The sequence below is a fragment of the Drosophila bipectinata genome, chromosome 2R, assembly GCF_030179905.1.
Source record: "Drosophila bipectinata strain 14024-0381.07 chromosome 2R, DbipHiC1v2, whole genome shotgun sequence".
NCBI lineage: Eukaryota > Metazoa > Arthropoda > Insecta > Diptera > Drosophilidae > Drosophila > Drosophila bipectinata.
In genome coordinates this window covers 17,674,543-17,699,502 of record NC_091737.1, presented here as the reverse complement: position 1 = coordinate 17,699,502, position 24,960 = coordinate 17,674,543, and the positions used below count along the sequence as shown (strand labels likewise).

Sequence of the window (24,960 nt, the reverse complement as noted above, 5' to 3'; positions counted from 1 at the left end):
AGCTTACATAGAGATGAACCGGAAGTAGGCATATCGATAGACCGGATGTTGCCACCTAGCACCATTTTTAAAAAATAAACTTTGATATTTTTGATTTTTATTTATTCAGTAAATGTATGGTTGCAATTTGTAGAACATTGTAATTTTTAAACGTGGTTAAGTGAAAATATACATAAATCGTTTTTCATTTATTTCTCTAGTTACACAATAAGTAATAATAATATATGTAGTATCTATATATTAATAGCGTTTCTCTCTTTAATCGTTAACTTAAAAAGTGTTTTTTTTCATGTATTTAATTGATAGTTTATGGTAAACTCTGGTTTTTGCAACTTTTGTCACTACATTGGAAAGAAAACGGGTTAAGAATTTAAGCATATAGATACATAGAACGAAATACTGTTTCTTACGCTGTCTGTTTGTTGGTTTGTCATTTTGCATTGTATTGTTTTGTAATGGATAGGTATAAAACGTACGATCCGTCCGTGGGCAGCACTATAAATTCTAACAAAGGGTTACAACTCAATATGCACTTTCGCCGATTAACGTATGGATCTGAAATGCAGAATGCACGAACAATATCAAACTATCAAACTACTCTCAAGCTAACTCTCAACTACGGTTTTGGAAGCGTCTTGTTCACAAATCAATTTTACATTATCCTTCATCTTCTGGTTGTCCACAAATGCTGCGGTAATTCCGGGGGAACAGGCTCCGCCCTGCGCTTAATTTTACGTGTTTTGGTTAAAAGTTAAAAGTTATATGGGCTTATATCCGGTTGTTAAATAGGTTTTGTTGAATCACATTTCGAATTTCTAAAGATTAGTTTCAGATTTTTAGTTTCATAATTTAACGCATGTTGCTACAACAATTTAGGTATTCTGAAATCAAATTGTACTCTTAACTTCTGTTCCTTTCCCAGGATCCCCAGGTTCCACTACTCTTTTTTCCATTTTCAATTTTTTCCATTTTTTTTTTGGGTTTTGTTCCTGTTTTTTTAAGTTTTCAGATGCGCTCCTCGGCCAGTATTTCGTTGAGCAGACGGTTGAGACTATCCAGCCCGGTCAGGAATCCTCCGTCGGGTCCATGGTGCACCGGTGCGGCCACTGGAGTGGGCAGCATGCTGCCGTTCCTCGGCACAAAGGCCGTGTGGGCGAAGTCGATGAGGCGCACGTCCACAAAGCACTGGGAGTCGTCTGTGGGGGGTGCAGACATGTCCAATGACTTGGAACTATGCTGCAGCAGGGCTGAGTTGCGCGGGGCAAGCTGCTCGCTGCTGTTGTCCAGCGAGTCCAGGAGCAAGCCGGCCAGCAGGGAGGAGTGCGAGGGCGGGTTGGAGGTCTTCGCCGGCGAGGATACGGCCGACACAGGCGTCGAGGTGATCGTGGATTTCTTGGCCTCGCGCGAGTCGCACTCCCCCAGAGCCGCCGCCTGCTCATCATCGTCCTTGCAGCGCAATCGTTTCACAGCACCCTTGACCGACTTCAGAGACGAGGCGCTCGAGGAGGCAGGCGAGACCAGGGAGCGGGCGGTGGCGGTGCCGGTTCCGGTGCCATTGGAGACGCTGGAGTTGCCGGCAGTGTGGGGCGGGGAAGAGGCGGATTCGGCAGCAACTGAAGCGGCATCGAAGGACTGCTGCGACTTGTAGCGCTTGAACATGGCCTCCGTGGGTCCGATGATGCTGCTCTCGTAGTCGGAGCTGGCGTCATCGCTGCTGTTGTTTCCCGTCTGCCGTCCACTGGCAACCGCCTTGATCTGCTCTGACAGACCGGAGAAGTCGTCGCTACTGTTGCTGCTGTAGTTCATCCACGAGTCACCGGAATGTGGCGATGAGGTCGTCACGCTGGGCAGCGCTGGCTCTGGGTCCAGGAATACTGTCTCCTCGGAGATTGGAATGAATGCGCCCGGTCCCTTGCCTGCCAGTCCAGTAGCTGAAACAGAAGCCGCTGCCGCAACTGCAGCCGCCACCTTGGCTGCCATAACCCCACAGCTGCGCGGTGGCGGCATGGCAGCCGGGTGCTCGTCCTCCTCCTCCTCGTCGGTGGTGGTGATACTGGCCGCCGTCTGCTTGACACCTCGGGCTGCCGCCTCCGCGAATCCTCGCTTGTGCAGGTGCCGCCGAGTGGCCAGGTTGAGCAGTGAGCTGGAATCGTTAGAGGCATCCGCATCATAGTTGCAGCCATCGCCTCCAGTGCTGCTGTTGGTTGCCGAGGCATTGCCACTGTCCGCTGCCACCAGCTGGAGATCCTCGTCCGTGTCATGGGGCTCTAGTTCATCGCCGGCCTCGTGCCCGTCCTCGTCCTCCAGGTCGTCCTCCTCGTCTATGCTGTTCTCTGGATGATAGTCGAAGACAGTGCCGGGCACAGTTGCCGACTTGGGTGCCTCCGGCCACTCGTCCATGCACATCGATGGCGGATGGGCCATCGGGTTCTCCTCGAAGCCTTCGTACACAATAAGCAGAGAGCTGGAGAAAGAAGTTATTGATTAGACATGGAACACTGGCCATTTGTGGGCTTCAACTCACCAAGAGTAGAACCTGTAGCTGGACTGCTTCTCAATCACGCGACGCAGTTGGAGAAGCCGCTGCAGTATCTTCCGGATGACGCGCACCCGCAGCCTGAATCCGTTGTAGAAGAAGTCGTGCAGAGCCTGCTTGAATCCTCCCTCGTTGAGCTCGCGGCCCCAGTACTTGTCCCGCTTGGCATACTGCTCCAGATCGGCCTGGTAGGTCTGCATCCCGCACAGGCGGACGCCGAGCGAGCCGGAGGTGCTGGCTGCGCACTTGGCCATCTGTTTGGAACGCTTCTCTGCCGAGGCGTCGTCGCCGTGCTGGCGAGTGCCCATCTTGAGGTCCAGGATGCAGGGATTGCGGAACTGCGAGGTGATGTTCTCGAGCATGAGGAAATCTGAAAAGTGCCACCAAAATATTTAGAATCTTTTTCTCATTTATCTTATCGATCCACTTACATTGCTTATTGGTGTTGTCCAGTTGGGAGATGCTCTTGATGACATCAGCTGCCTGACCATTCTTGTGAACCTTCATCCTGCAATGATTAGTTTGGTTAGCTACATCCTGGGTTGAGATTATACAAGGATTACCCACCTCAGCACCTCGTCCCGCTTCCTCTTGGAGGCGCTCATCTTGCGAACGGGAACGGCGGCGGCCTCCTCTCGGAAACTGGGCGAGTAGCGTTTGTCCAGCTTGGCTCCGCCCATGGTGGTGGCCTGCATGACGCCTGGAATGGACACAGAAACGAGCCGAACCGGAAGATTAGTGAACTGTGATTGGAGCAGCACTATCGTCTCTTCTTCTGGCTGAGTTTTATGTACCGACACGGTAGAGATGTTAGGAGCGGTTAGGGGACGGGTTACTCAGAGATGTGGAAATGGAGGCCTGAGGTGGTTAGCACATAGCGAGTTAGCAGACACACGGTATGGTTCGGAACAGACAAAAAACAAGATAGCTGATGATGGTGGAAATGGAGCCCGGCTCAAAGGATCAAGTGGGTCCAGTGAGCTGGACTGGCTGACAGTATTTTTCTCAGTGCAATGAACTCGAAAAGTGCTTCATGCATTTCCAACATCAGACGGATTCAGATGGCTTTCAAAATGTTTATGCATATGGCGGTTATATAACTAATCCTATTCCTAATCTAAGTTGGTGCAAAACAGAAACGGATATATGTATTATATATATATTTATAGAGAGAAAGGTAAGGAGGGAGAAAGACTTAACGAACCGACGCAGTAACAGGTGCAAAATTAATTGAGAAAAATAATATAGACTTTTGTGTTGAGGATGTCCTTCTGGGATATACCCTCGGGGGCATCTTCCTGTTCTTACGAGTAGTTATACTAAAACGGGGTTTTCTTAACTAGCATAGTTTGTTTTTTTTATCATATGGTAGATATTGGTAATTAACATATGTAAAATATATAATATATAGATGTGTTTTATTCATACAAACCCTTTCGCTTCGCTTTGGTCTTGGCTTTGCCTTTGGCTCGGGCTCTGGCTCTGGCTCGCCTGCATTCTAAACCGATTTTAGCAGGACGGGCCGTGCTGGATCGCTTAAGGATCACTATGGTATATAGATGAGACGAGCTGAGCGGAGCGGAGTGGAGCAGAGCAGAGTGGAGCGGAGTGGAGTGGAGCAGAGTGGAGCAGAGCGGAGGTGGCGACGACGACTACACACAACAACACACTTTCACCTTTCACGTTTGAGGGAATGGAGGTGCGTGCTCTGAACAAACACATAAAATAAGAGACTCGATTTTGTTTCTGTTTCATGGCGGGAAAAAAAATTAAATGGCTTTACGCTTTTTATGGGCTTTCCCGGGAGAGCTGGTTGGAGGAGGACTCGTTCCGGACTCCGGATATCAGTATCAGTATCGGTTACGGTTCAGTGAGAGGCTTGCTTGGTTCGGCGGCAGATCTCGAGCGGGTCTGTCAGTCGGGCAGCAGGCACCTCGAACCTTTGGATAATACGAGCATAGAGCGAATATGTAGTGGGGATGGCACACGCCCCCCGATCCAGATGGGATCGGGAGTGGGTGCTTCAGTAGTAGGTTACATACATACATAGATGGTATATCATTCAATTTCCATTTTCCATTTCCAGAAATTGTACAATTTTCGCCTGGCAAAAACTGTACAATCTTTGGATACTGGATACTTTACTTTTCGTTTAATATTTTCATTTATGTTTTTTTTGTATTTTGTATTGATTTGAATTTGATATTGGATTTTTGGTTTGTTTTTGGTTTGCGACTTACCCATTGTTGTCTGTTTTTTGTTACTAACTAAGAGGGATTTAATCGGAAACGGTCTCTGGTTCGGGCCGTCGAGTCAGAGAATGTTCTGTGGCATGTGGCATCTACAACGTATTTTTCGGTTCTTTTATTTTCGATCTTAGCTCTTGTATTACATAACTTTAAGGCTATAATGTTAGCTACATATTTATTGTATATGGTTCAGTCTTTTTTTTTTTCATCAGTCAGTTTTTTTTCATTTTATTTTTCTTTTCTTTTTTTTTTTTAGTTTTTTTTGTTTTTTGTGCTCGGTTTTTATTTTTTTCCATTTTCAATAAACAGCTTACAAACTAAGGATATCACATATATGTATAGTTTTTAAGGCGTAGTATATAGTTGTAGAGCAAAAAAAAGACTATAAATAAAAATGATATTCGAATGCGATTTTGGCTTTATCTAGGGACGATACAAGAGGAGCAAACGCATATTGGTTGATTGTTGTTGGCTTCATAATTTTGGCAGTTGTTTGGTTGCGAGTTAGTACAAAAACAAAAGTACGAATCAATTAAAAATTGGCGATTTCGGAACTCAAGACACATGACAAATGCTTGGCGCGATTCAGAATCAGAATGCTTTATAATTACGAGTATAATATATATATATTTTTTTGCATTTCTTTTTTATATTTTATTTTTTTTTGTATGCATATTTTGTTCGGTTGAATGAATAAAAACGATTAGTTAATTCGAAACGAAAGAGCAAATGAAGCGCTTCGACAAAATCGAGAGATAATTGATAACGTGTGATCAGTATGTTGGTGTTTCAGTTGGTGAAACAGTCGGTATCTTACCTTTATACTTGGGCACAAACTTCAGTATGTCCTGCGGAATGTTCTGGTAGAAGTCCAATTCGCGCAGGTTCAGCGGCTTGATCACCGTCGACTGGTTGAGCAGCAACAGGCGAGTGTGTCCTCCGACCTGGAATAGACAAAGAAGTCAATTTTTATTCAAAAATAATTATTCAGTAAGAATATAAGAATGTTTCTATTCATATTTTACCCTAATCTAATCGTTTAAAAAGCAATTTATTGACCCTCTTAACATCTTTATAATATATATCTTAGAGCTACTTTCGTTTTCTAGTTGTTTATTATGTTTTTGGCTATCAAAATACACACAATCTAAACATTTTCAGCCCATTCTAGATCCCAGACGCGTGGCCATAACCCTGGCCGTTGGTATCTAATCGGTTGGCGGTTGTACGTCACTTCTTGGCCCGAAACGAAAGTGCCAAAAGAACAGGTAAGACCCCTCTTATCAAATTTGAAAAGGGGAACCATTTGAAAAAAAAAAAAAACCTTTTTTCAGATACCCATGAGAAAGTAGGATCAGTCGGCTTCTCATCACCGAAGTCTCTAAGCCTTTTAAACTCTGACAATAAAAATTATAGTTTTGTGTTGGATTTTATAGCGCCATTGACAACGCTTTGGTTCAATTATGATAAAAATCAATCTTTGCTAAGACATGAACTCGATTGAGGCCCGAAACAAGCATCGATCCGGGAGACACATCCCGAGGGATGCAGCCGCTGGCTCCGTCTCCATTGTAGAAATGCTCATCGGTCGCAAAGGCAGCATAAGCCACATCACCCGGTCCATGCATGTGGCCGCATCGGCGGCTGCCCGACGCAGCAAACTGTTTACTTCCGGCGAATCCTCGGATCCCACGGATTTTTCCAGCAGCAGCACCAAACAGCGGTTTCCATGGGGCAGTCGCAAGGCCTCCATCAGCCACCAATCCAAGGTGCGGGAATCGATGGCAGCTGCTGGGAAAAAACGACCCACAAACTCTGTAAAGCTTAGCGAACAGCGCCGGAGCAGTCTGGAAAACTCTGCCCAGACGGAGGGACGGAGCACGATCAGCCATGATAGGCGCTCAAGGACGCAGGTTTACACGCATCCTAGTATCTCGCAGCCACGGTCGACGCGGATCCAGTCGACAATAAACGAGGGAAGAGATAGCCAATGGAGGCGGACTATCGCGGACGACTACTCGCGTAAGAAGTCCCACACCCAATCAGTTCAATTTAAAACGGCTCCGATTGTGTTAGTCAGGAAGACAGAGACTGGTGACAGACTGGTGAGTGCAACCAAGTGCAACTCGGGGCACGAAGGCCGAAAGCTTCTGCAGGAACGCATGATGGTGGGGGTGGACGTCCTATTCAAGTTACTCTTCACGCCATCACAGTTCCTGCAGAGCTTCCACGACAAACGCCAGACGACGGACCTTCGCATGGGAAACTGGTCCAAGAACGCCAGTGGCCAGAACGAACGCACCGTTACCATGACCGTCGCCTTGGCCGCCAATGTCGGTCCCAAAACGGCAAAGGTCACCGAAACTCAGACGTTGCGAGAGTGCAGCCAGCCGGGACAACTCTATTCGATCGATGTGCGAAGCGTCAACGCGGAGATCCCCTACGCCGATACCTTCGAGGTGCAAATCCACTTCTGCTTGAAGGCGACCGTGGATAACGAGACCGACGTGCTCATTTTTGCCCAGATCAAGTTCGTCAAGTCCGTCTGGGCGGTGGTAAAGGCATTCATCGAGAAGAACGCATACGCGGGCCTGGACGAGTTCGCCCAGTCCCTGTTCAGTGCTCTGCTCAATGAGATCAAGAAGATGTGATTGATTGTTGACCCTTTGACGCCGACCCACCGTCACTCGAGTTGAAAATACCGTCCCTAAATATATAGAGAATCGACTGTATACGTGTTGGACATTCTTTGGGTTGAGGTTTGTTTCCGAGAGGCTTACTCTACCTTAGAGAAATATATAGCAAGAGACACTCACCTGGTTTGACAGTGGATGCAATGCCACCTCATCCTCGTTGTCCAGAAGATCCTTGCCGAGTTGGGAGGACGACTTAGACGCCTTGGCAGCAGTGGTTGGTGTTTCGGGCAACTGCTGCTGCTGCGGCTTGGTGGGGGTGTTGCTCACTGAGAGCTGCTGGAGATTGGCAGTTACCAAGCTGCTGCTACTGTTTGGAGCTGCAACATGTTGTTGCGGTTGCTGCTGCGGCTGCTGCTGCTGCTGGGTCTGATGGTGAGTCGAGTGAGATGAAGAGTCCTGCTGCAGAAAGCTGGAACCACTGGCAAACTGCAACTGCGACTGCAACTGGCTTAGGCTACTGGAGATTTGTGCCACAAATTGTTGCTGCTGCTGCTGTTGCTGTTGCTGCTGCTGTTGGAGTTGCTGCTGCTGTTGTTGCTGCTGCTGCTGCTGCTGATGGAGGAGTAGATCACGTCCATGGATGCGTTGCTGCTGTTGTTGTATATTTGGAACATGTTGCTGATATGACGACAAGTCAGAATCTCCCATGCCCCAATCCCCCAAGAAATATACCATTCCCCGCCGCGGTAAACAGTGTAACGATTGCTGTTCGCTTTTTGGGTTTTCTCGCTCGAAGGCTTTCCCGCTCGGAGCACTGGGAAATGGTGGGAAATCCGTGTCTCCTGTCGTTTTGTTCTGTTCTGGAATGGGAGGGAAATGGAAATGGAAACGACGGGTGCTGTTAATAAATTGCCTGCAAATTGGGTTAAATAAGCGATAATCTTAACCTGCCACACTTGATCGTTTAATGGCCTGAATCATCCCCTGATCGTTCACTCAACTGGCCACTAACCGGTTCTCGGATCGGTGCAAATGCATTCGGAATGCGGGCGGGGGTTCAATGTCATTTCCGCCACGGAACACTTGCCACGCGACTTCGGAATGCAAATCCAGTTCCGGCCGACGAATGGGTTGTAAAACTTGCAGTTTCTTAGAGCTTGGGTCAGGGGTTTTGAATTCTAAATACTGGAGATACCACAAAGATCAATAACCCCTGGACAAAGCCCACAGATCAGCAACATTCCAAGTCCTATCAAATTTCGGGCAATCATTCACATTGCGGCTGTGAATCCTACCCTCTAGAGTCTAGACCTACTGAACCCACTGCCACTACACCTGCCTCTCTCGACCCTCGGACCATATCAAGTATCAACAATCAACAATCAACAATGGTACATGCTATTTAGCAATCAAATCAGCCCGTGAACCAAGAGCTATATATTAGAAAAGCATTCAATGGAGCGTGCTGTTAATTGAAAGCAATTGCGAATCGGGGGAGCTGGTCAAGCGTGCGGCACGTGCACGGAAGGAGAGAAGGAGAAGCTGTGGGGCAGAGATAGGGCGGCTCTGGTATCAAAGGTTTCTAATTAGCGAGCTGGCAAATTATAATATTAATCAGAGCTGCGAAAAGATCGCACGACTCTTCCCACAATTGCGTTGCAGACACGCCTATCAGTCTGCCCTCAGCCCATATTTATCAACGCCTCTGATTGTTGTTTTCTAATCGTTTGAATAAAAAGGGAACTGCAGACGTCATAAAGATAGCCAGCCAGCTACCCAGACAGTGTATGCAAATTAGACAGCTGCTGCCTGGGCCTGCCACTATTACCTGATCGAGACCAGACGGCGGCATTAGCTAATCCCCGAGAGATACCAGAGACCTGAGATGTACTGGCCGTGTAATTAGATAGTTGGATAGCTGCATAGCCACCCACCGAGTTCGGGGAACCACAAAAGGCAATTAACCGCTCTCCAAAACGGATCCAAGTGTTCCGCCAGTTCGTTAACTTGCGGGGTGATTCACTCCGTTGTCTTGTCTACGCCGCAAAACAATACGGAGAAGTTTATCGCCTAGCCCGAGCCAAAAGCTGGCCGCCTATTTCGACAGGGGTTATTTATAGCAAAGGCCTTTAAATAAATTAGTGTTTACTCGCTTTAGCGATTGCTTTATTTTTTGCTTTTTTTTTCCAACCATCCATCCGTTAATGTCCCCGTACCCGGGAAAATGTCAAGCGAAAGTCGCGAAAATTGATTGGGAACACGGAAGGCGCACAATCTACGCCGGATCCGAGTGTTAGTAGCTACTAAGATAATCGGGCAATTAATTGAAAGCGATTGCCAGAGATTGAAGATCATCCAAAGATCGCTCAGACGGGATGAATCAGCGGAATCGCGGAATCAGCGACCTTATCGACGAGCGGAAAAAACAGAGCGAGGAAAACTTTCGGGGGAATTGGATTCAAAGTTCGTCGCAAAACTAAACATCCCCGACTGCTCCACTTTTCCGGATGGGGGGTGGGGGGTACCCACCGTCAGGCAATAGGCATATGTACATATTTATGAACTTTATATATCGTGTACATAAGGTGGAGCCGGAAAGTGGGTCAGCGGCGGCGGCAGTGAATAAAGCGGGCTGAACTGAAACCCAAACAGCTGCTCCGGTCTCCGAAAGGGGGCTTTGTGTTGCTTTGTCCGAAAGCCAATTGGATTGGACCGGACAATTGAAGACCTCCGTAAGTAAGAATCCGCTGTCAGCTGTTCCTCCCACTCAGCATAATCATGTGGTCGGACAAAGGCAAGAGGCGCCATTCCAAGCACAAAGCACAGATCGCCTCTGATTACTATTGGAGATCCGTGGAGATCAGACTAGCAAACAGTGAGGTGTGAATTTCCAGCTAAACAAACAATTGATTAATTCAATTTCGTTTATAAACAGGCACCCACAGACATATGCTCTGGTGTTTGAAATTTCAGCTGGCAGAAGGAGGCCCTACGGTTGATAGACCTCGTTGACCTGCCTTGCTCCAATTGCGTCTACAAATCGGATGCCTCTATTCTCGGAGTAAACAGAAATTGTTGGCCAATAGCCAGTATTTACTGAATACTGAATTGGCAATTGCAAATGAAGTAGGAAGTGAGACTGGGCGGTCGGTATTGGAGCTGTGGGGTTTTGTTTCTGGTATTCAAATAGGAGCGGAGCATCGGGAGGGGGTGCTCACCAATACCAAATAAAAAGGAGGCCTGCCTTTGTTTGTTGGGAGCCCCTTTACCCCCAACCATCCCATCCATCGACTGATCCACTGTGAACTCTGCCCACTGATAAGCCAATAATCGGGAGCGTGGGGGGCTTCTTACTGAATTTTATGATTGCCTTGGCAACAAAAACAATATTCCAAACTGCCAGTGCCAGTTAAATTTTGGGGCGGGGGTGTACATACATGTGTATTTGTGCAAATTAATTTACTTAATGGCTAGTATAACCCGTGACTAAAACAACAGTTATCACTGCAGCAAAAGGCAGTTAAAAGAAACGAAAGCTAAATCTTGCGACAAACAAAAGCGATAAAAACAAAAAGCTCAACACTTGAGACACTGAACAAATTAAATAAGCAGCAATTAAAGCGACAATTAGTCACGATTCCAAGTAAAAAGTAAAAACAAAACAGTAAATTTTAAAACAAGCAGAAATACCTGGTGCCCCTTGGTGGTATTAAAACAGATTCAAAGGGCCCTGTATTGGTAGTGGAAAAGTTTGCTAATTTTATGGCGGGCCTTACAGCGTACACCCCGAAATGTCTGGGTCTTCGGAGTCGTCACCGAAAACCGGATTTTTAGCCAAAAAGTTCACCGAGCAGGTTGATGATTATGGGACTTCACAATGTATCAAAACAAAAAGCAGCTGTGGTTCGATATCTAAGGGAATTACGTGTTCAAAAAAAAAAAACCACCTCCGAACCAAAAAACAGGCTATACAACCAGCCAACTAGAGAGTCTAGAAGAAGAAGCAGGGTTCAGATAAAACGTATTCTAAACAAAAGATTAGGCCAAAAGGAAAGCCAGAAAGAAGAGCCAGGCCAACAAAAAAAAATAAAGAATAAAATAAAATAAAGAAACGGTGACGTCGCAGATATATAGCTATAGCTCTCGGGTCTCGGGAGAGAGAGAGCGAGTTTGGGCTCTCGTGAGAGGGAACTCTCTTTAGCTATTTTTACAGTGCATACACAAAAAAAAAAATTTCAATAAAACACACACACACACCAGCGCACACTGTCGAAAAAATTGCTAATTTCTGATTTCTGGCATGGGTTAAAGAATTTTACCTTTTCGAGACGGTTTTGTGTCCACTTTTCGGTCTGAATTTCATTCAGTTTGCATTTTCATCGGCGCACAAAAACCCACTCACGCACACACACATGCGCCGCTCCCCGTATACATATATATATATATATATCTCAAATTATATTCCTCTCAATTAAATTTGATTTCCACATGCGCGATGTGGCTCCTTAATCACACTCACTAAATATTTCTGCACCTTTTCTTTTTTTTGCACGATTATTGCACGGAAATGGGCTTTCGGCACCTGTGCTGATATTTTAATTGCTATATTGCTGTTTGGCGACGAGTGTTTTTCACTAGTTAATTTTTGTAGATTCTGTTCGCGGACTGTATAATCACGTCCGACCGCATCCGAAAAAATATTCAATATGAACGAGAGTGGCTCTCTGCGGCCCCTTATATAGCCACGCACACAGACCCAGCCAACGGGCGCACACAGATACTCGGCTGGCTGCTCGCAGATACTTTTCTGCCAGCTCTCAGATACTTTTCAGTCTGCTCTCGCTCTCTTGCTCTCTCTCTCTCTCGGGGGCACTCTCAGATACTTTTGAGACTCTGGCTCGCTCAAAAGTTCATTTTGCGATTTTCCTACTGGATTTCCTCGGATTTCAGGACACTCGGATAACAAATTGGCCTGCGCCACGCGCCATCCTATTTTTACAAAGAATCCCCAGGGAACCGGGAATTGCGAGACCTAGGTCACCTTTGGTGGGCCAGCTGGTCGGGAATCTGGCAGATACAGATACTAATAATAGGCCAATAGTAAGCTGGAAATCCAGTTGGCGTCTCCGATTCCGAGAAGCCCAAAAGAAATAATAAACAAACTGTTTTTTCCTCTTAAGCTCAAATGGCTCTCCGGTGTTTGTGCCACGAAAAAAAAACAACAAAGCAATAGCCGGACAAATATTTGTTGACGGAAGCGATATTGGGGCCAAGATCGGGGTGTTCCAGGCACCCTGGCACCTCTCCACTTCCGTATGGAGAGTGGGAGCCTAATTAAATTACCAAATGGCAAAAAAATAATAATAAAAAAAAGCTGCTGGTTGTTGACAAATGTTCCGTTTGCCATTATCGTTCACAGCTTATCACAGAATATTCCATTCCCGATTCTATTATGATGGGTCTGGCCGGGCAATCTATAGGCTTTGATCGTAGACCCTCTTGACAGGGGCTTTCGGCCAAGATTATGGGCTTTGGAACTCTCGAAGTGCCAGATACTCGAAGCTATCGATCGATATTATCGCCAGGCGTCAGGAATTCCAATAAAATTTACAGTTTATGGCTCGATTTCTATAAAGCTTCTTAGAATCTCTTTTTATACAGCTGGAGCTACTGAAGTTCTGGAACTTTCCCAACGCCAAGTGTCAGTAACGCGTCACACGAACCGTAACAGATACAGAGACAGCGGACACCCTTCAGATACATTTTTGCAATTGCCTGGGACGGGCCATTATCGAAAGTGTTTGCCGGCGACGTCGTATGGAAATTGGTAATAAACCAGTGCCCACACAATACCCTATCGCGTGAGCTGTGACTTGTTCTCCATTTCCTTTGGCACATCCCGAAATAAAGGTTCAAAATGCCAAGAATGACGCAACTCTGAGATACATTTACACCAGCCCACTGGTGGGGGCGATAAGCGGTAGGCCTGATGAGATACATAAATCGGTATTCCGCCCACAGGAACCGAAACTACAACATCAGGGAAGCCCATTCATAAGCGATAAGAGTTATGCCACCGAGTTGGCCTGAATTCCAGCCCCAGTCCACCCAGTGGCACTACCAATCTGACCCTGAGTCGTCCTGCTGGCTGCACCCATGAATAATTTATTCAGAGGACGGCCATCATGGCTGGGAAGGCCATTGTCAGGGCTGTGGGCTAAGAGGGCGCCGCACCGCTTGTCGCCTCCTTTGTTTCAAAGAGCTCGCATCCTTGACACTGACTGCAGCCAGAAGGCAAGGACTTCCTCTTGAATGACAGGCATACTCAGCCCAGGACTTTAAAGAGATCTTCGACAGCACGTGTGGCACTAGACCAGATCCAAAAAACTCATTATCTGTTTTTAATTAATTCCACTATAATTGCTTTACTATTCGCTTCACTGTTTTTTTAATGGCTGGCTGAAATGAAAATTAATTCAAACACTCTCCCAAGTAAATATTTAATCGTGTTCTCTGGCAGAAATTCGCAAAACGAATTCTACATATTTGTTTCAAGGGGAAAATTGTCAGTCGGCGAATATATGACGATTTTAATTTAATTTGTGTGTATTTTGCGGCTTGTTCGCTGTCAGAGTGGCAGCAGGATGATGGCTGGTTACTCATCTATTTGGCCAATTCGGATGTCAGGCCGTAAAGGGAAGCTGTCACTCAGCCAGAGATTTGACGAAATTAGGCACGAATGATGTATATCAGGTGGATTAACTTGTGAATAAAACGGGCCAGCTTTGTAGGACTTGTGGGTGAGCAACGACCTTGCTGGCAGCCTCATTCTGTGGCAAGGACACGGACCTGCAATGGCAGTTGCACCTGCTGCTCCTCACCACATCGATCGATTGTCTGGGCTGGCAAGGTGGCAAGGACATGGAGCCTGGCATTGGGCCTGCATTAGCAGATTAGGATGCGTGCCAGGAGGCGATTGATGAGTAGTGGGTTCCATCCCGTGCCTGGCCTGGCCGCCTGACTGGCTGGTGCATTGTTATTGATACTTAGTGTTATTGAAAACACGCGCCAGTCAGACTTAATTGAAATCAACCGGCAAATGGCAAATGGCTGCAACAACAATTGAAATTACTTCGTTTACCTGATTGTTTGTCCAATAATGATTCACAAACAGCCAATAAATTGGGTTTATCAGCTGCTTTTCATTAGTCAGCCCCCAACAGACCACTTGGCTTTAATTTAATTTGAAAACCATTTGAAACTATAGCTGTCATAGCTTTGTCGTCCAGATTTTCGTCGGAAGATAAATAATCGCAGAATGAGTCACCAGGAAATCTATGTTCAAATATTTGATATGGGCACGTGTTTGTTATAAATTTTTAAAGAATATTTTATTGCCCATTAATATTAAAAATATTCCCACTCAACTCTGAAGAACATCGTAGATATATAATTATATTTATTGATTCATTCAAATTCCCACAGAAATTCGAAAGTATATTACCACGTTCTGCCTGAAAATTGTTTCGCAAAAGTGATTTTTAGATTTTAATTAATTGGATTTTGATTCAAAAAATGTATAATATTTTTAGCCACAAGCCGTTGACATGGCATTATAGTATTTTAGTGGCTAGTACATGTATTAGGCGGCTGCAACAGGTCTTTTTTAACCGACCCTGACATTGAAAGCCCCACATATAGAAAGTAAGAAAGCCAAAATGTATTTCAACCATCCGAAATAGTTTTTTTTTTTTTTGTGGCAGAGAGGGCTAGAGAATTCCCCACAGTGCTGGCGAATTTTACTTTTCCGACTATGCCAAGCATTCCGCGATACTAGATGTATCTAGATACTTTTGATTATAAATGGGGGGCACCATCGAGAGGAGACGTCACCGGTTACCGGCTACCGGAACAATGGCCACGAGTTAGTGCCGTGATCACTGGCGCTCGATGACCACATTTCGCCAAGCTGATTTCCGCATTGGTGGCGCTGGGTGATGGGAATGGTCCGTCTGCCACCCACCTCCCCCCACAAAAGAAAGGGAGGAAAGCCAGAAGGCGCGGCAAGAAGAAATGCCCGGGACTCTTGGTCGCCCCTGACAGAGAGACGCGATTTCAGGGCCAATCTAACAACTAGCTACCTCTAGTCACAATTCCAATCGAAAGCCACTCACTTTGGCACTGACCACGCCAAAATGATTCCGATTCCCAGCTGTTGTGGGTGGCCCAAATAATTTGGCCAACTGCCAAATCAGAAATGCCAAACGCCGGCATTTATTGATGATAAATATTTGGGAATCACTAACGAAACATCTCTCTTTAGATCCCCACAATCTGAATGAAATTATGACCCACCGGACAATGCCTCTAATTAGCCAACTTATTCTGAGAAAGTTTTTCTTATTTTTTAAGGGGAAAAATGTAACATATCTGGTCAGCTGCATCCTTCACCCACTTTAAGGGGCGTTTATCTATAAGATACAAAGATACAAGCCTTGTGATTCTTCGCTCAAGTGCCCCCAGCCAACGGATTCAGCCAAAAAGTTTGCCAGACGACTACAAAAATAAAAATAAAATTGGGAAAAAAAATGAATTCATGACCAAATCAGTGCAATGTCAATAGCACACGCCCCTATCCGAGAGAAGAATAACCCACTCGGCTCGTGTGGCCCACATAAAATACATACAGATATAGCCAATTTTTTTTTTTTTACAAACAAATATAAAAAAATTTCGGTTTTTTGAAAAGCCGAATCGGAAATGAAACTGAAATTGCGCCGCAAGCAGCATCGAATAGATAATGCTAAAAATATAGCCACGATTTGCACAGCGGGTCTATAATTATACAAATTATATAAATATTTAAGTAGTATTTACCCAGATTTAAAAATTAAACATTTTTAATGCTAATAGTAAGGGAAGTAGGGATAAAGTCTCTGATAAGAGTTCATTGAAGACCTTTATTGGTAACATTATTAAATCTATAGCCTAGGCCATGGACCCAAAACCAGAAAACCAAATTCTTTGTGCAAATATTGGCGAAAAATGAAAACAAAATGCGATGTTCGACGTGTGAATTGCAAAATTTCGTGACGGAATAGAAATAACCAAAATATATATACCTCAACCTATTGGTAGAGTAATACCCTGAAACCAATAAAAACTTATAAGTGAAAATATGGCTTAACAAAAATATTTATAAAAGGAATTTATGGCAAAATAATTTGATATTTTAATCAGTTGTGGGGATTCGGGAAAAGAAATTAGAAATTGAAAAACCCAATTATGGGAATTGAGAAACTGGAAAACCCCCAAAACTGACCATTAAAATTGTTGCTTTTTTGTGGAAAATTTTACTACGTGTTCATATGAAGGGAAAAGTTTACAAATTTTAATAAAATTTGTTAATAATCAGGGCTAAGTATGGGCACTACTATTTGCTAAGAAGTGAGCGCCAAATAAACAACTTTGTTATTCTTTTCAATTGCGTCAATGGCGGGTCTGGGGCAGGTATCGAGGGGGCGGTTGTTGTGGCCAGGTTGTGGACTAACAAGTGTTTGCCTTACTTGGCCCTCTCGCACGTTTTCGGCCCAGTCTGGGGAGCTCAACGATCTCAGCCGATCGGATCAGTAAACAATATTTAATGCCCTAAAAAAAAATACTATACGTGCCATCCAACTATCGTGACTAATATCCCTATGACGTTGTGGTTTCGATTCAATAATTTCAATAAAATGAATATTAATTGAAAATGATGGGGCACATCGCCTATATACAGATGCCCGGATAATTAATCAGCCAAAAATTGTTTCTTCAAAGGATGAGAATGAAATGTATGCGATTATATTGCTCCCCCCGAGCCCCTGGTGTCGGATCAATTAAATTTGAAATGGGGAGGACAACTGTTGGTCGGATTCTCTTCGGTAGTGTGTTGGCCAAGTTATTTATATGATGCCAAAAATATTTTCAATGGGCTGGTGCTCAACTAAATGTTCAAATTATGCATTCAAAACAATATTTATTTGCCCCCAGTTTTCGAATCATTTGGCTGCGTGGCCAAGTTTCCTCGGGATGAATCAAAGTTCAAGGACGTTTTCCAGCTGGCCACAAATTACGAATATTTAATATTTTCCTTAAGGTTGAACCTCTTAAAAGGTCATTCTTGAATTATTAAAGACTTGGCCAAAAAACTACAGCTGAGGGCACGTCAAGAAGAAAGGGGCGTTTCTATTACGGAAAATTATGGGAATCGGAACTGAAAAATATGTAATATAATAAAGGAAATGTGACGTGCCTGGTTATCTTATCTTTCAACACCCGTTCTCGCCTGACACTCATAAATAATCTAAACAAAATAAATTGCCAGCAGGCGATTTTTCCGTGGTTATTCCAATTGATGATATTTGCGTCTTATTTGCTAATTAATTATCAATTTTATGTGACAGCATGGGGACTCCAGATAAGGGATCTTACAATGGAGAGGGTACATAAATGTTTCAATCTTGCGCATTTGTTTCCAAATCCCCCCATCCGAACGAACCCGAAACCCCAAATGGAAAAACTCTCGAGTTGGCGACGCAAATCGAAATGTAAACCAAAGTGCGCCTTGGTATCCGCTTTCATTTGCGTCGCATTACGGACGGACTCTGACATAAGCGGTTTCTGAACACGAAATCCGTATCTGATAGGTATGGAATTGAGCTGCAGTTGGGAGTTCAAAAATTCAAAACCAATTTGAGAAGTATCTTCTGGATAGCACCTGCATTCCAGCAGAGAATCGAACCAGATACCGGCGACTTGTTGGCACGTGGCACTTGGGAATCAATAGACTGGACCTTGGGCTTGATTGCTGTTTTCTTTCGATCAATTTTGTTTTGGTTCGGTTTTTTCCGGTCCTCCTCTTGAGCAATTGAATAACATAAACAAGAAAGCCGAGCCAACGGACCACCGGATAGGATTACATGGTTAAAAATACATAAGTATTATATTGAACGCCCCAAAGCCCCTTACAGCAGAGCCCCTTAAATAATACAATGTTTTGTTTTTGTGTATTAATTTTTTATAGAAGTTCTGTTAATTTATTTTGTTGCAGTTAAAACAGTTCAATCTTAATTAATGTTTTAAAGCCCAACAATGAAAACCGAAAGCCGTAAGACGATTAGCCTAAAATGCCAGTCTGATATTTCCCGGGAAAACAAAATAATATTTATATTAGATTAATAAAATTAAAAACAAAAACTGGCTCAAGTCCCGCCGGGCATTACATCATGGCCCGGTGGGATCTGAATCAGCTTATACCCTACGAAATTCGAGTGAATCGCTTAGGATTTTAGGGTCCTTTTCTACCAAAACAAGTACTACGACAAAAATCTAGGATTGCATTATTTATGTGTGTGTGTTGAGTGTGGTTTTGTGGATTTGTGTTTATGTGCTAAGTTCTATAATGTGTTATCTAAATGGGTAGTACAAAAATATATATATATATGTATATATTTATATATTACAGCTAAGTAGTCGTCTAGATGCCGAGCAGGCACTCCCCACCAGCGTCGGGAGCAACGGCTGCGGCATATTCCGCTGGCTACGCCTGCGTCACAAAGTACACCTCGCCGGAGGAGCCAACGACTACAGCATGGTCTCCTCCGCCCGCGGATGACGTCAACGTGGTGCCTTGGCTGGCGGCGGCGATCATAGAAGACATATCCGTCCCATTTCTTACGATACTAACGGCTCCGCTGAAGGCGGACGAGCCATCGTCCTGGCCGCTCGCCTGCACCTCGGCGCTGTGATCCGTCGTCTCTACGTGCTGCTGCAGAACGTCCACATTGTCGTAGACGGAGCCGCATTCGCCGCACTTGAACAACGGCTCCAGGACCTCTGGATGCTTGCGCTCCACGTGCCAGCGCAGATTCACGGCCGACGAGAAGTTCTTCCTGCAGTTGGCCACTCCACAGCAGTAGGCTCGTTGCTGGTGCGTCTGCCGGTGTCTGTAGAGGATCGCCTTGGACTTGAAGGTGCGATTGCAGATGGTGCACACCGGCGTGCTGGTCTCGGCGTCGTGCGTTTTCATGTGCATCCGCAGCATTCCCGGGCCCTTGAAGCTCTTCAGGCAGATCTCGCACTGCGGCTGCTTCTTGCAATTGGCTCGGATCCAGTTGGTGTGCGAGTGCATGTGGTTCTGCAGGCCTTTGAATTGCCGGAACTCGGTGTTGCACAGGTGGCAGATGTAGCGCCCCGAGCCCAGAGGGGAGGTGTGCTGCCGAATGAATTCCGTGACCAGATTGGCGTCTATTTCGTAGTTGTCGTCCGCTCCAGCGGCAGCGATCACACTGGCCGTCTGCACCAATTGCCGAGAGTTTGCCGCAGCCAGCTTGCTGTTGATTGCCGGACCTGCCGGTTGGTGGTCACACGGCTCCAGAGTAACTCCAGCAGCGACAGCTACCCCGGCCGATGACTGATTGCCTCTTTTGGCCCGTTTTGGAGTGGGACTCTCAGAACTAACAGTTAGGGTGGGGGCCACCAGCGCGTCCGTTGTGGTGTTGGCCTGACTAAACTCCACAACCGCATTTTCTAACGATATGCTCTGCAGCTCGACATGCTCCTGATGCTGCTGCTGTGCCTGCTGGTGCTGGTGAAGTTGGTCAGGTTCGAGGAAGGCTTGTTCGATGTCTGCACTCGCCTCGCCGTCCGGGGGCTCCATGATGGCGTACTGCAGATCGTCGTCGACGTCACCGGACAGATTCGGATCCTGGTCATCAGTTATATACTCGCAATCCGGACTGATGGCCCCACCATCCGGATCGTCCAGCATGTCCTCGTCCTCCAGCTGAATAATAAAGGTATCTTCTTCCTCTTCTTGTTTCAGATGCTCCGATTCGTCCACCTCGTCCATCACCTGTTGGTTGTCCAGGTCATCAAAGTACTCGTGTTCTTGGGCTTCGCTCTGGGAAAGATCCTCGTCGATCATCACTTGGTGCTGATCTTTAAGGAATTCGTGGTGCTGTTCATCGTCCAAGACAATGGTCTCAAAATTATGCCCACCCTTTCCGTCCAGCTGATCGTACACCTCGTCCATATCCTCGTCCTCTACCTCGCAACCGTCCTCCAGTAATTGGACATCGGCCTCCGCCAGGGAGGTACCGGGATTTTGGGACAAGTCTGCAGTGGCCGAGGCCGTGCCCAACGCCCCAGTCACTCCAGCTTGTGCCAGACTCCGCTGGGGCACGAGTTGGACTAGCTGCAGCGTCTGGGTGCCATTCGGCTGCTGCACAAACTGCAGGGTTTGGCCACCCGGCGTTTGGAGTAACTGGGGCAGGAACGAGGATTGTGCGGCACCGGCTCCATTGGCCGTCGCCTGGGGAGCCGTGCTTATGATTTGTGCTAGCTGTGGCGCCACAATCTGCGCCGTTGTGATGATCTGGCCGTTGGGTAGCAGAATCTGCTGGGGCAGTGTCGTGGTGGCGGCAGCTGTGGACAGGAGTTGGGTGGGAGCAGGCTGAAGCGTCGGCAACTGGATCTGTTGTATTTGCTGCTGAAGCGTCGCTGGCTGTTGCTGTGGTGGGGGCGTTGGTTCTGGAAGGATTTGCATTTGGGGCTGAGGGGCGGGAGCTGCCTCCAGCTGCCGCTGCTTGTGCTGCCGCGACCCTTTCTTGAGTAGGGGCTTGAGCTTGGGCTTGGGCTGTATCGGCTGCTGGTGGTGCTGCTCAATGAGCTGTTGCTGATGCATCTGCTCCTCTAAGAGCTTCTGTTGCTTCTGAAGCAGCTTCTGTTGCTTTCGCTCCTGCTGCTGCTGCTGTTTGGCGTTAGCAGCTGTTTGTTGTTGTTGCTGCTGCTGCTGCTGCTCCTCCATGACCAGGCGCACTGTCAGTCCCTTAATGTACTCGCGCAGTTCCTTGTCGCTGCGCTCGACGAGCGTCTTGAAGGCGTGATTCCGGCTGACGGCATGAACACACTGCACACAGATCTTGTCCGGCCATCCCTCGGTGGGTTCTATCCGCACGCTGGTGCAGTCCATCAGCATCTCTGGTACCTTTTCGCTGAACAACGGTCGCATCTCTTTGCGCTCCGAGATGCACAGGCGGCAGATCTTGTCCAGGTTGAGGTCCTTCTTGCGATCCATCGTTGGGTGTGGTGCCCTCTCCCTGTGGGTTGCTTTAAAAAGAACTTGTTAGCTGTGTGGCGGACTGTGGCAGGTCCCCGAAAGATGCACAAGTACGGCAGCTATTAAATCGCATCGTTTCCGCGCCAATTTCCGGCAATTAAACTCGGATTAGTCCATCAGCTGTTGATAACAGCTTTTTGATAATAACAGTCCTGTAAGACAAATTGGCACAACAAGCGGCTATGCAACACTGGCTCTTGGCCAGACGGAGACAGCTATATTGTTATACACAATTTCCCATCCTTGTATTGGTGCGAGCGAAAAATCATATTTTCGATCCACGAAACGAAACATTAAGGACTTTGATTGCGATTTGGCTCACTCCCGCACTTTGTGCACCTTTAATGGGGATATTGCTTCTGGTTATTAACACCCGATAGCTGCTTACCTGCGCTGTATTTATATAATATTCACAGCTAGCCCCACAGTCAACACACAAAACTCTTCAAAAATGGCCGCGTCACAAAAAATTTCTTGCAAAAATCACATATTTAGCGTCCATCCGGATCGTACACACCACTGATAAGGGAACCAAAACAAGTGCCACACCAGTGGGTCGTATTGGGTCAATTAGAAGGAAATAACTAGCTGTTTGTCTCGGATAGAATTAATAAATTCGGTGAATGAATTTCACTGCCAGCCGCGTCTGTCTTTTTCGTGTGTGAGTGAGATAGGCGTGTTGCCAACCCCAGGGCTGCAAGCTGGCTGCCAGCAGAAAGGCACTAACGCATGCTTTGTTTATCACTGCGAGTGGCGGTCTACGAGGTGACGAACTCTCTTTTGTTTACAACCAAAAACTTTGCTTAAGAACCATTATATTATATTTAAACTTTAAGAAAACTTTAAAGCAGCAAAAAGAAGAATTACCTGGATGTTTATTTTCAATCCATCAGCAGCATGGGTAGGTGGAACGGGGATCCTTTGTAAATGTTGGTCTTTGCAAATTAGTTTCTAAAGAGTATTTTCATTGGAAATGTATTTTTGCAAAGAATACATCACTTGGTTTATTTCAGAAATAAAAACTGGACATTTTACACCAATATTGCAGCGGTTACCAAAGAACAATTAAAAAATAAAAGGAATTGGCAAAGGAACTGCCAACTCGTTCAAGTGAACTGACATTTCAGGTGAGAGGAGCACCTGTAAGTTTGTTTTTTGAGTCCTAAGATTATGGGATTTATTCTGTATTTTTAGGCTGGTGCAGGGACGTTTGTATTAGCTAGATTATACTGTTGCCGCTGGCCATTTTTGCAATGCTGCCGGCGTATTACAACATAGATGCCAAGCACCACGATGAAGGCCACCAACAAGGATGTCACCACAAACCATCCGTAGAATCCCGACTCCTCGTCGTCGGGGTCCTCCTGGGCATTCTCCCACTCTGTAAAGTTGCCAGTGGATCCATCCTTTAGTTTGGCGGCTTTGGAGTCCTGGAACAAGGATGCCTTGACCAGATTATTTGACTCCGGCGCCGAAAAGACTGGCTCCGTGTTGTCAATCCTCACGAACGTGATCTGTCCACCTTTCATTGGTTCCTTGTAGCGCTTCAAGCCATAGCCGTAGTACTCGTAGATGTCGGCCGAGAACTGGCGGTGCTGGTCCACCCACTGCCCAATAACCTGCACCTTTACCTCACTCCGAGGATCCATGCTGCGCCCGAAGTAGGCCTTCTCCTCTACGTCTATACCGCCCACGCCGTGCTCATCGAGCTGCAGCACCGAACTGCGATGCTCTAAGAGAAGTGGCAGCCTAGCCAAGTGCTTGTCCTGATATACACTGCTGACATTCAGATGGATCTTCTCCACAAAGGCGTAGTTGAGACTCCCATAAATGGGCTTCTTTTCGCTGCCCGGATTCCGGAGCATACTTTCGCCCAGTTGCATTTTATAGCTGTTGGAGACGTTGCGCCATGGCAAGTAGGTGATGTTACGAAGCTGGTGCATGAGGGGTTCCAGTTCCACCAAGACATTTATGTTGTCCTCCAAGCCGTACTATAAACAATAACTTATGGTTAATACAATTTTCAAGAATATCTCCAGAAACTCACAAAGTTATCACCAAATATCATAACCACACAGGTGAACAGGTTGTCGGAGACGGCATTGACCAGATCCGTGTGCCGGAAATGGCACAGTTCCGTCTTCTCGCGCTCAACATTCGTGGCCTTCGCTATGTAGGTGAGCCGTTCCTTTGGATTCAGCTCGGCGGCATAGTACTTCAGCACCATGTCATACGGCACCCACGATAGCACCGAACTGGCATTATTCGTACATATATCCGACTGAGAGCCACGCCCACTCAGCTCACCGTTGCGAAGCCGAAGGAAGTGATGGTTGTCGCGTCGGATCGTCGTAGATCCGTGATCCGCACACAAGGTGTCCACGAGGCTCGCCTACGGATTAGTCCAGATAAAATTATCAAGGAAATAGGCAGGTACGAACCGGGTGTTCCGGCGGTGGTCTTATCGGCGGCCTGCTTGCATTATCTTCTATATTGTCTGTTTCTTTATCTTCGAGCTAATTCAATTTGGTATATCAGCCACTCGAGGTGGGCACACGAATGATTTATGGCTCATTGGCATTGGATTTCTCACTTAAGGATTTGGATGAAGCAAACTCGTTTCAACGCCATTTAAGGAGTTTATACCCAAGGTCGCCTCTGACAAAAACTGACGGCAAATCAGAAAAAACTGATCACTAAATGGGGAGCCCACTTATCACAGTTCCTTTCGCTCTCGATTAAATTAAACCACTAGAACCCACGGAACCACGCACTTAAGATTACCAACCTTCTCCTTGAGAGTCAGTGTGGTGGCCTTAATATGGCACTGCAGATCCTTCTCGGTGGGAATAACCACATGCCTATCTATTTGCGATAGGAGGAGAGGCTCTGTATCGATGCAGAAGTGCGGATGCTCTTCGAAGGCAGTGCCAACCGCCAAAAGAGCTAGACATCCGATGGTGACTTGCAAAAACATTTCCGCAGTGGTTGGGTTTCGTTAATGCAGCGGAGCCGTAGTCGCAGCCGATGCGCGCACCTCGGTTGACAAGTCGTCACTGAATTTCTGAAACCGAGAACTGGGCAACGGCCTATGCTTAATCGGACGCATTCAACTTGACCGCCAGCCAATATCACCATATTTATCTATTGATGAAGGATTTGGCCGAGATTCGGTTCGATTTTGGGTAACAGCCGTCCCCGAAACGTCACCTCACCGCAATGCCAGCGAGTGAGTAACGATTGGGGCCAATTCTTTCCTAACTTGGGAGTCCCGAAAACCGTGCGATAAGATAATACGAGCTACGAATCCGATTAGTCCATGCTGCCACATTCTGTGGATTGTAAATAGTATCGTACTTATACTCGGCATAGCCAATA

At 46.3% G+C, this 24,960-nt stretch overlaps 4 protein-coding genes and 1 long non-coding RNA gene across 9 annotated transcripts; 2 read left to right on the top strand and 3 right to left on the bottom strand.

Annotated features, from left to right (window-relative positions):
- Nucleotides 1-80: 80 nt before the first annotated feature.
- On the bottom strand, nucleotides 81-22,591 carry Ip6k (Inositol hexakisphosphate kinase). 4 transcript variants are annotated; one of them, XM_070277902.1, is made up of 7 exons: nucleotides 22,450-22,591; nucleotides 7,602-8,281; nucleotides 5,603-5,729; nucleotides 3,104-3,236; nucleotides 2,968-3,044; nucleotides 2,525-2,906; nucleotides 81-2,464 (listed from the first exon to the last, which is right to left on the bottom strand). In XM_070277902.1, the coding sequence occupies exons 2-7, from the start codon at nucleotides 8,154-8,156 to the stop codon at nucleotides 1,006-1,008; spliced, it is 2,733 nt and encodes a 910-aa protein (XP_070134003.1). In that variant the 5' UTR covers nucleotides 8,157-8,281; nucleotides 22,450-22,591; the 3' UTR covers nucleotides 81-1,005. The 4 variants fall into 4 exon arrangements, with proteins under 4 accessions (XP_070134003.1, XP_017096723.2, XP_070134005.1 ...); XM_017241234.3 differs by lacking the exon at nucleotides 22,450-22,591 and adding an exon at nucleotides 11,741-12,130; XM_070277904.1 differs by lacking the exons at nucleotides 5,603-5,729; nucleotides 7,602-8,281; nucleotides 22,450-22,591 and adding exons at nucleotides 3,969-4,244; nucleotides 4,320-4,448.
- Nucleotides 6,126-7,517, top strand: LOC108125149 (protein Aster-C). Its single transcript, XM_017241236.3, has one exon. The coding sequence runs from the start codon at nucleotides 6,276-6,278 to the stop codon at nucleotides 7,434-7,436; it is 1,161 nt and encodes a 386-aa protein (XP_017096725.2). The 5' UTR covers nucleotides 6,126-6,275; the 3' UTR covers nucleotides 7,437-7,517.
- On the bottom strand, nucleotides 18,458-22,251 carry LOC108125115 (uncharacterized). Its single transcript, XM_017241160.3, has 2 exons — nucleotides 21,971-22,251; nucleotides 18,458-21,572 (listed from the first exon to the last, which is right to left on the bottom strand). The coding sequence occupies exon 2, from the start codon at nucleotides 21,538-21,540 to the stop codon at nucleotides 19,003-19,005; it is 2,538 nt and encodes an 845-aa protein (XP_017096649.2). The 5' UTR covers nucleotides 21,541-21,572; nucleotides 21,971-22,251; the 3' UTR covers nucleotides 18,458-19,002.
- Nucleotides 22,223-22,913, top strand: LOC122321246 (uncharacterized). Of its 2 annotated transcripts, none has more exons than XR_006246030.2 (3): nucleotides 22,223-22,347; nucleotides 22,596-22,709; nucleotides 22,777-22,913. It is a non-coding gene; the product is annotated as an uncharacterized lncRNA (long non-coding RNA). The 2 variants fall into 2 exon arrangements; XR_011442247.1 differs by lacking the exon at nucleotides 22,223-22,347 and adding an exon at nucleotides 22,355-22,483.
- LOC108125116 (uncharacterized) lies at nucleotides 22,559-24,559 on the bottom strand. The gene is made up of 3 exons (XM_017241161.3): nucleotides 24,371-24,559; nucleotides 23,630-23,974; nucleotides 22,559-23,573 (listed from the first exon to the last, which is right to left on the bottom strand). The coding sequence occupies exons 1-3, from the start codon at nucleotides 24,557-24,559 to the stop codon at nucleotides 22,773-22,775; spliced, it is 1,335 nt and encodes a 444-aa protein (XP_017096650.2). The 3' UTR covers nucleotides 22,559-22,772.
- Between the last annotated feature and the right edge of the window lie 401 nt (nucleotides 24,560-24,960).

Excerpts from the sequence above, each read along its gene's own strand:
- LOC108125149 (XM_017241236.3), top strand. The coding sequence starts at position 6,276 with ATGAACTCGATTGAGGCCCGAAACAAGCATCGATCCGGGAGACACATC.
- Ip6k (XM_070277902.1), bottom strand. The coding sequence starts at position 8,156 with ATGGTATATTTCTTGGGGGATTGGGGCATGGGAGATTCTGACTTGTCG. Across the intron at positions 3,237-5,602 it reads GTTTGTGCCCAAGTATAAAG|GCGTCATGCAGGCCACCACC; the intron begins GTAAGATACCGA and ends TGTCCATTCCAG. Across the intron at positions 2,465-2,524 it reads AGCTACAGGTTCTACTCTTG|CTCTCTGCTTATTGTGTACG; the intron begins GTGAGTTGAAGC and ends TTCTTTCTCCAG.
- LOC108125115 (XM_017241160.3), bottom strand. The coding sequence starts at position 21,540 with ATGGATCGCAAGAAGGACCTCAACCTGGACAAGATCTGCCGCCTGTGC.
- LOC108125116 (XM_017241161.3), bottom strand. The coding sequence starts at position 24,559 with ATGTTTTTGCAAGTCACCATCGGATGTCTAGCTCTTTTGGCGGTTGGC. Across the intron at positions 23,975-24,370 it reads CACTGACTCTCAAGGAGAAG|GCGAGCCTCGTGGACACCTT; the intron begins GTTGGTAATCTT and ends ACTAATCCGTAG. Across the intron at positions 23,574-23,629 it reads TGATATTTGGTGATAACTTT|TACGGCTTGGAGGACAACAT; the intron begins GTGAGTTTCTGG and ends TATTGTTTATAG.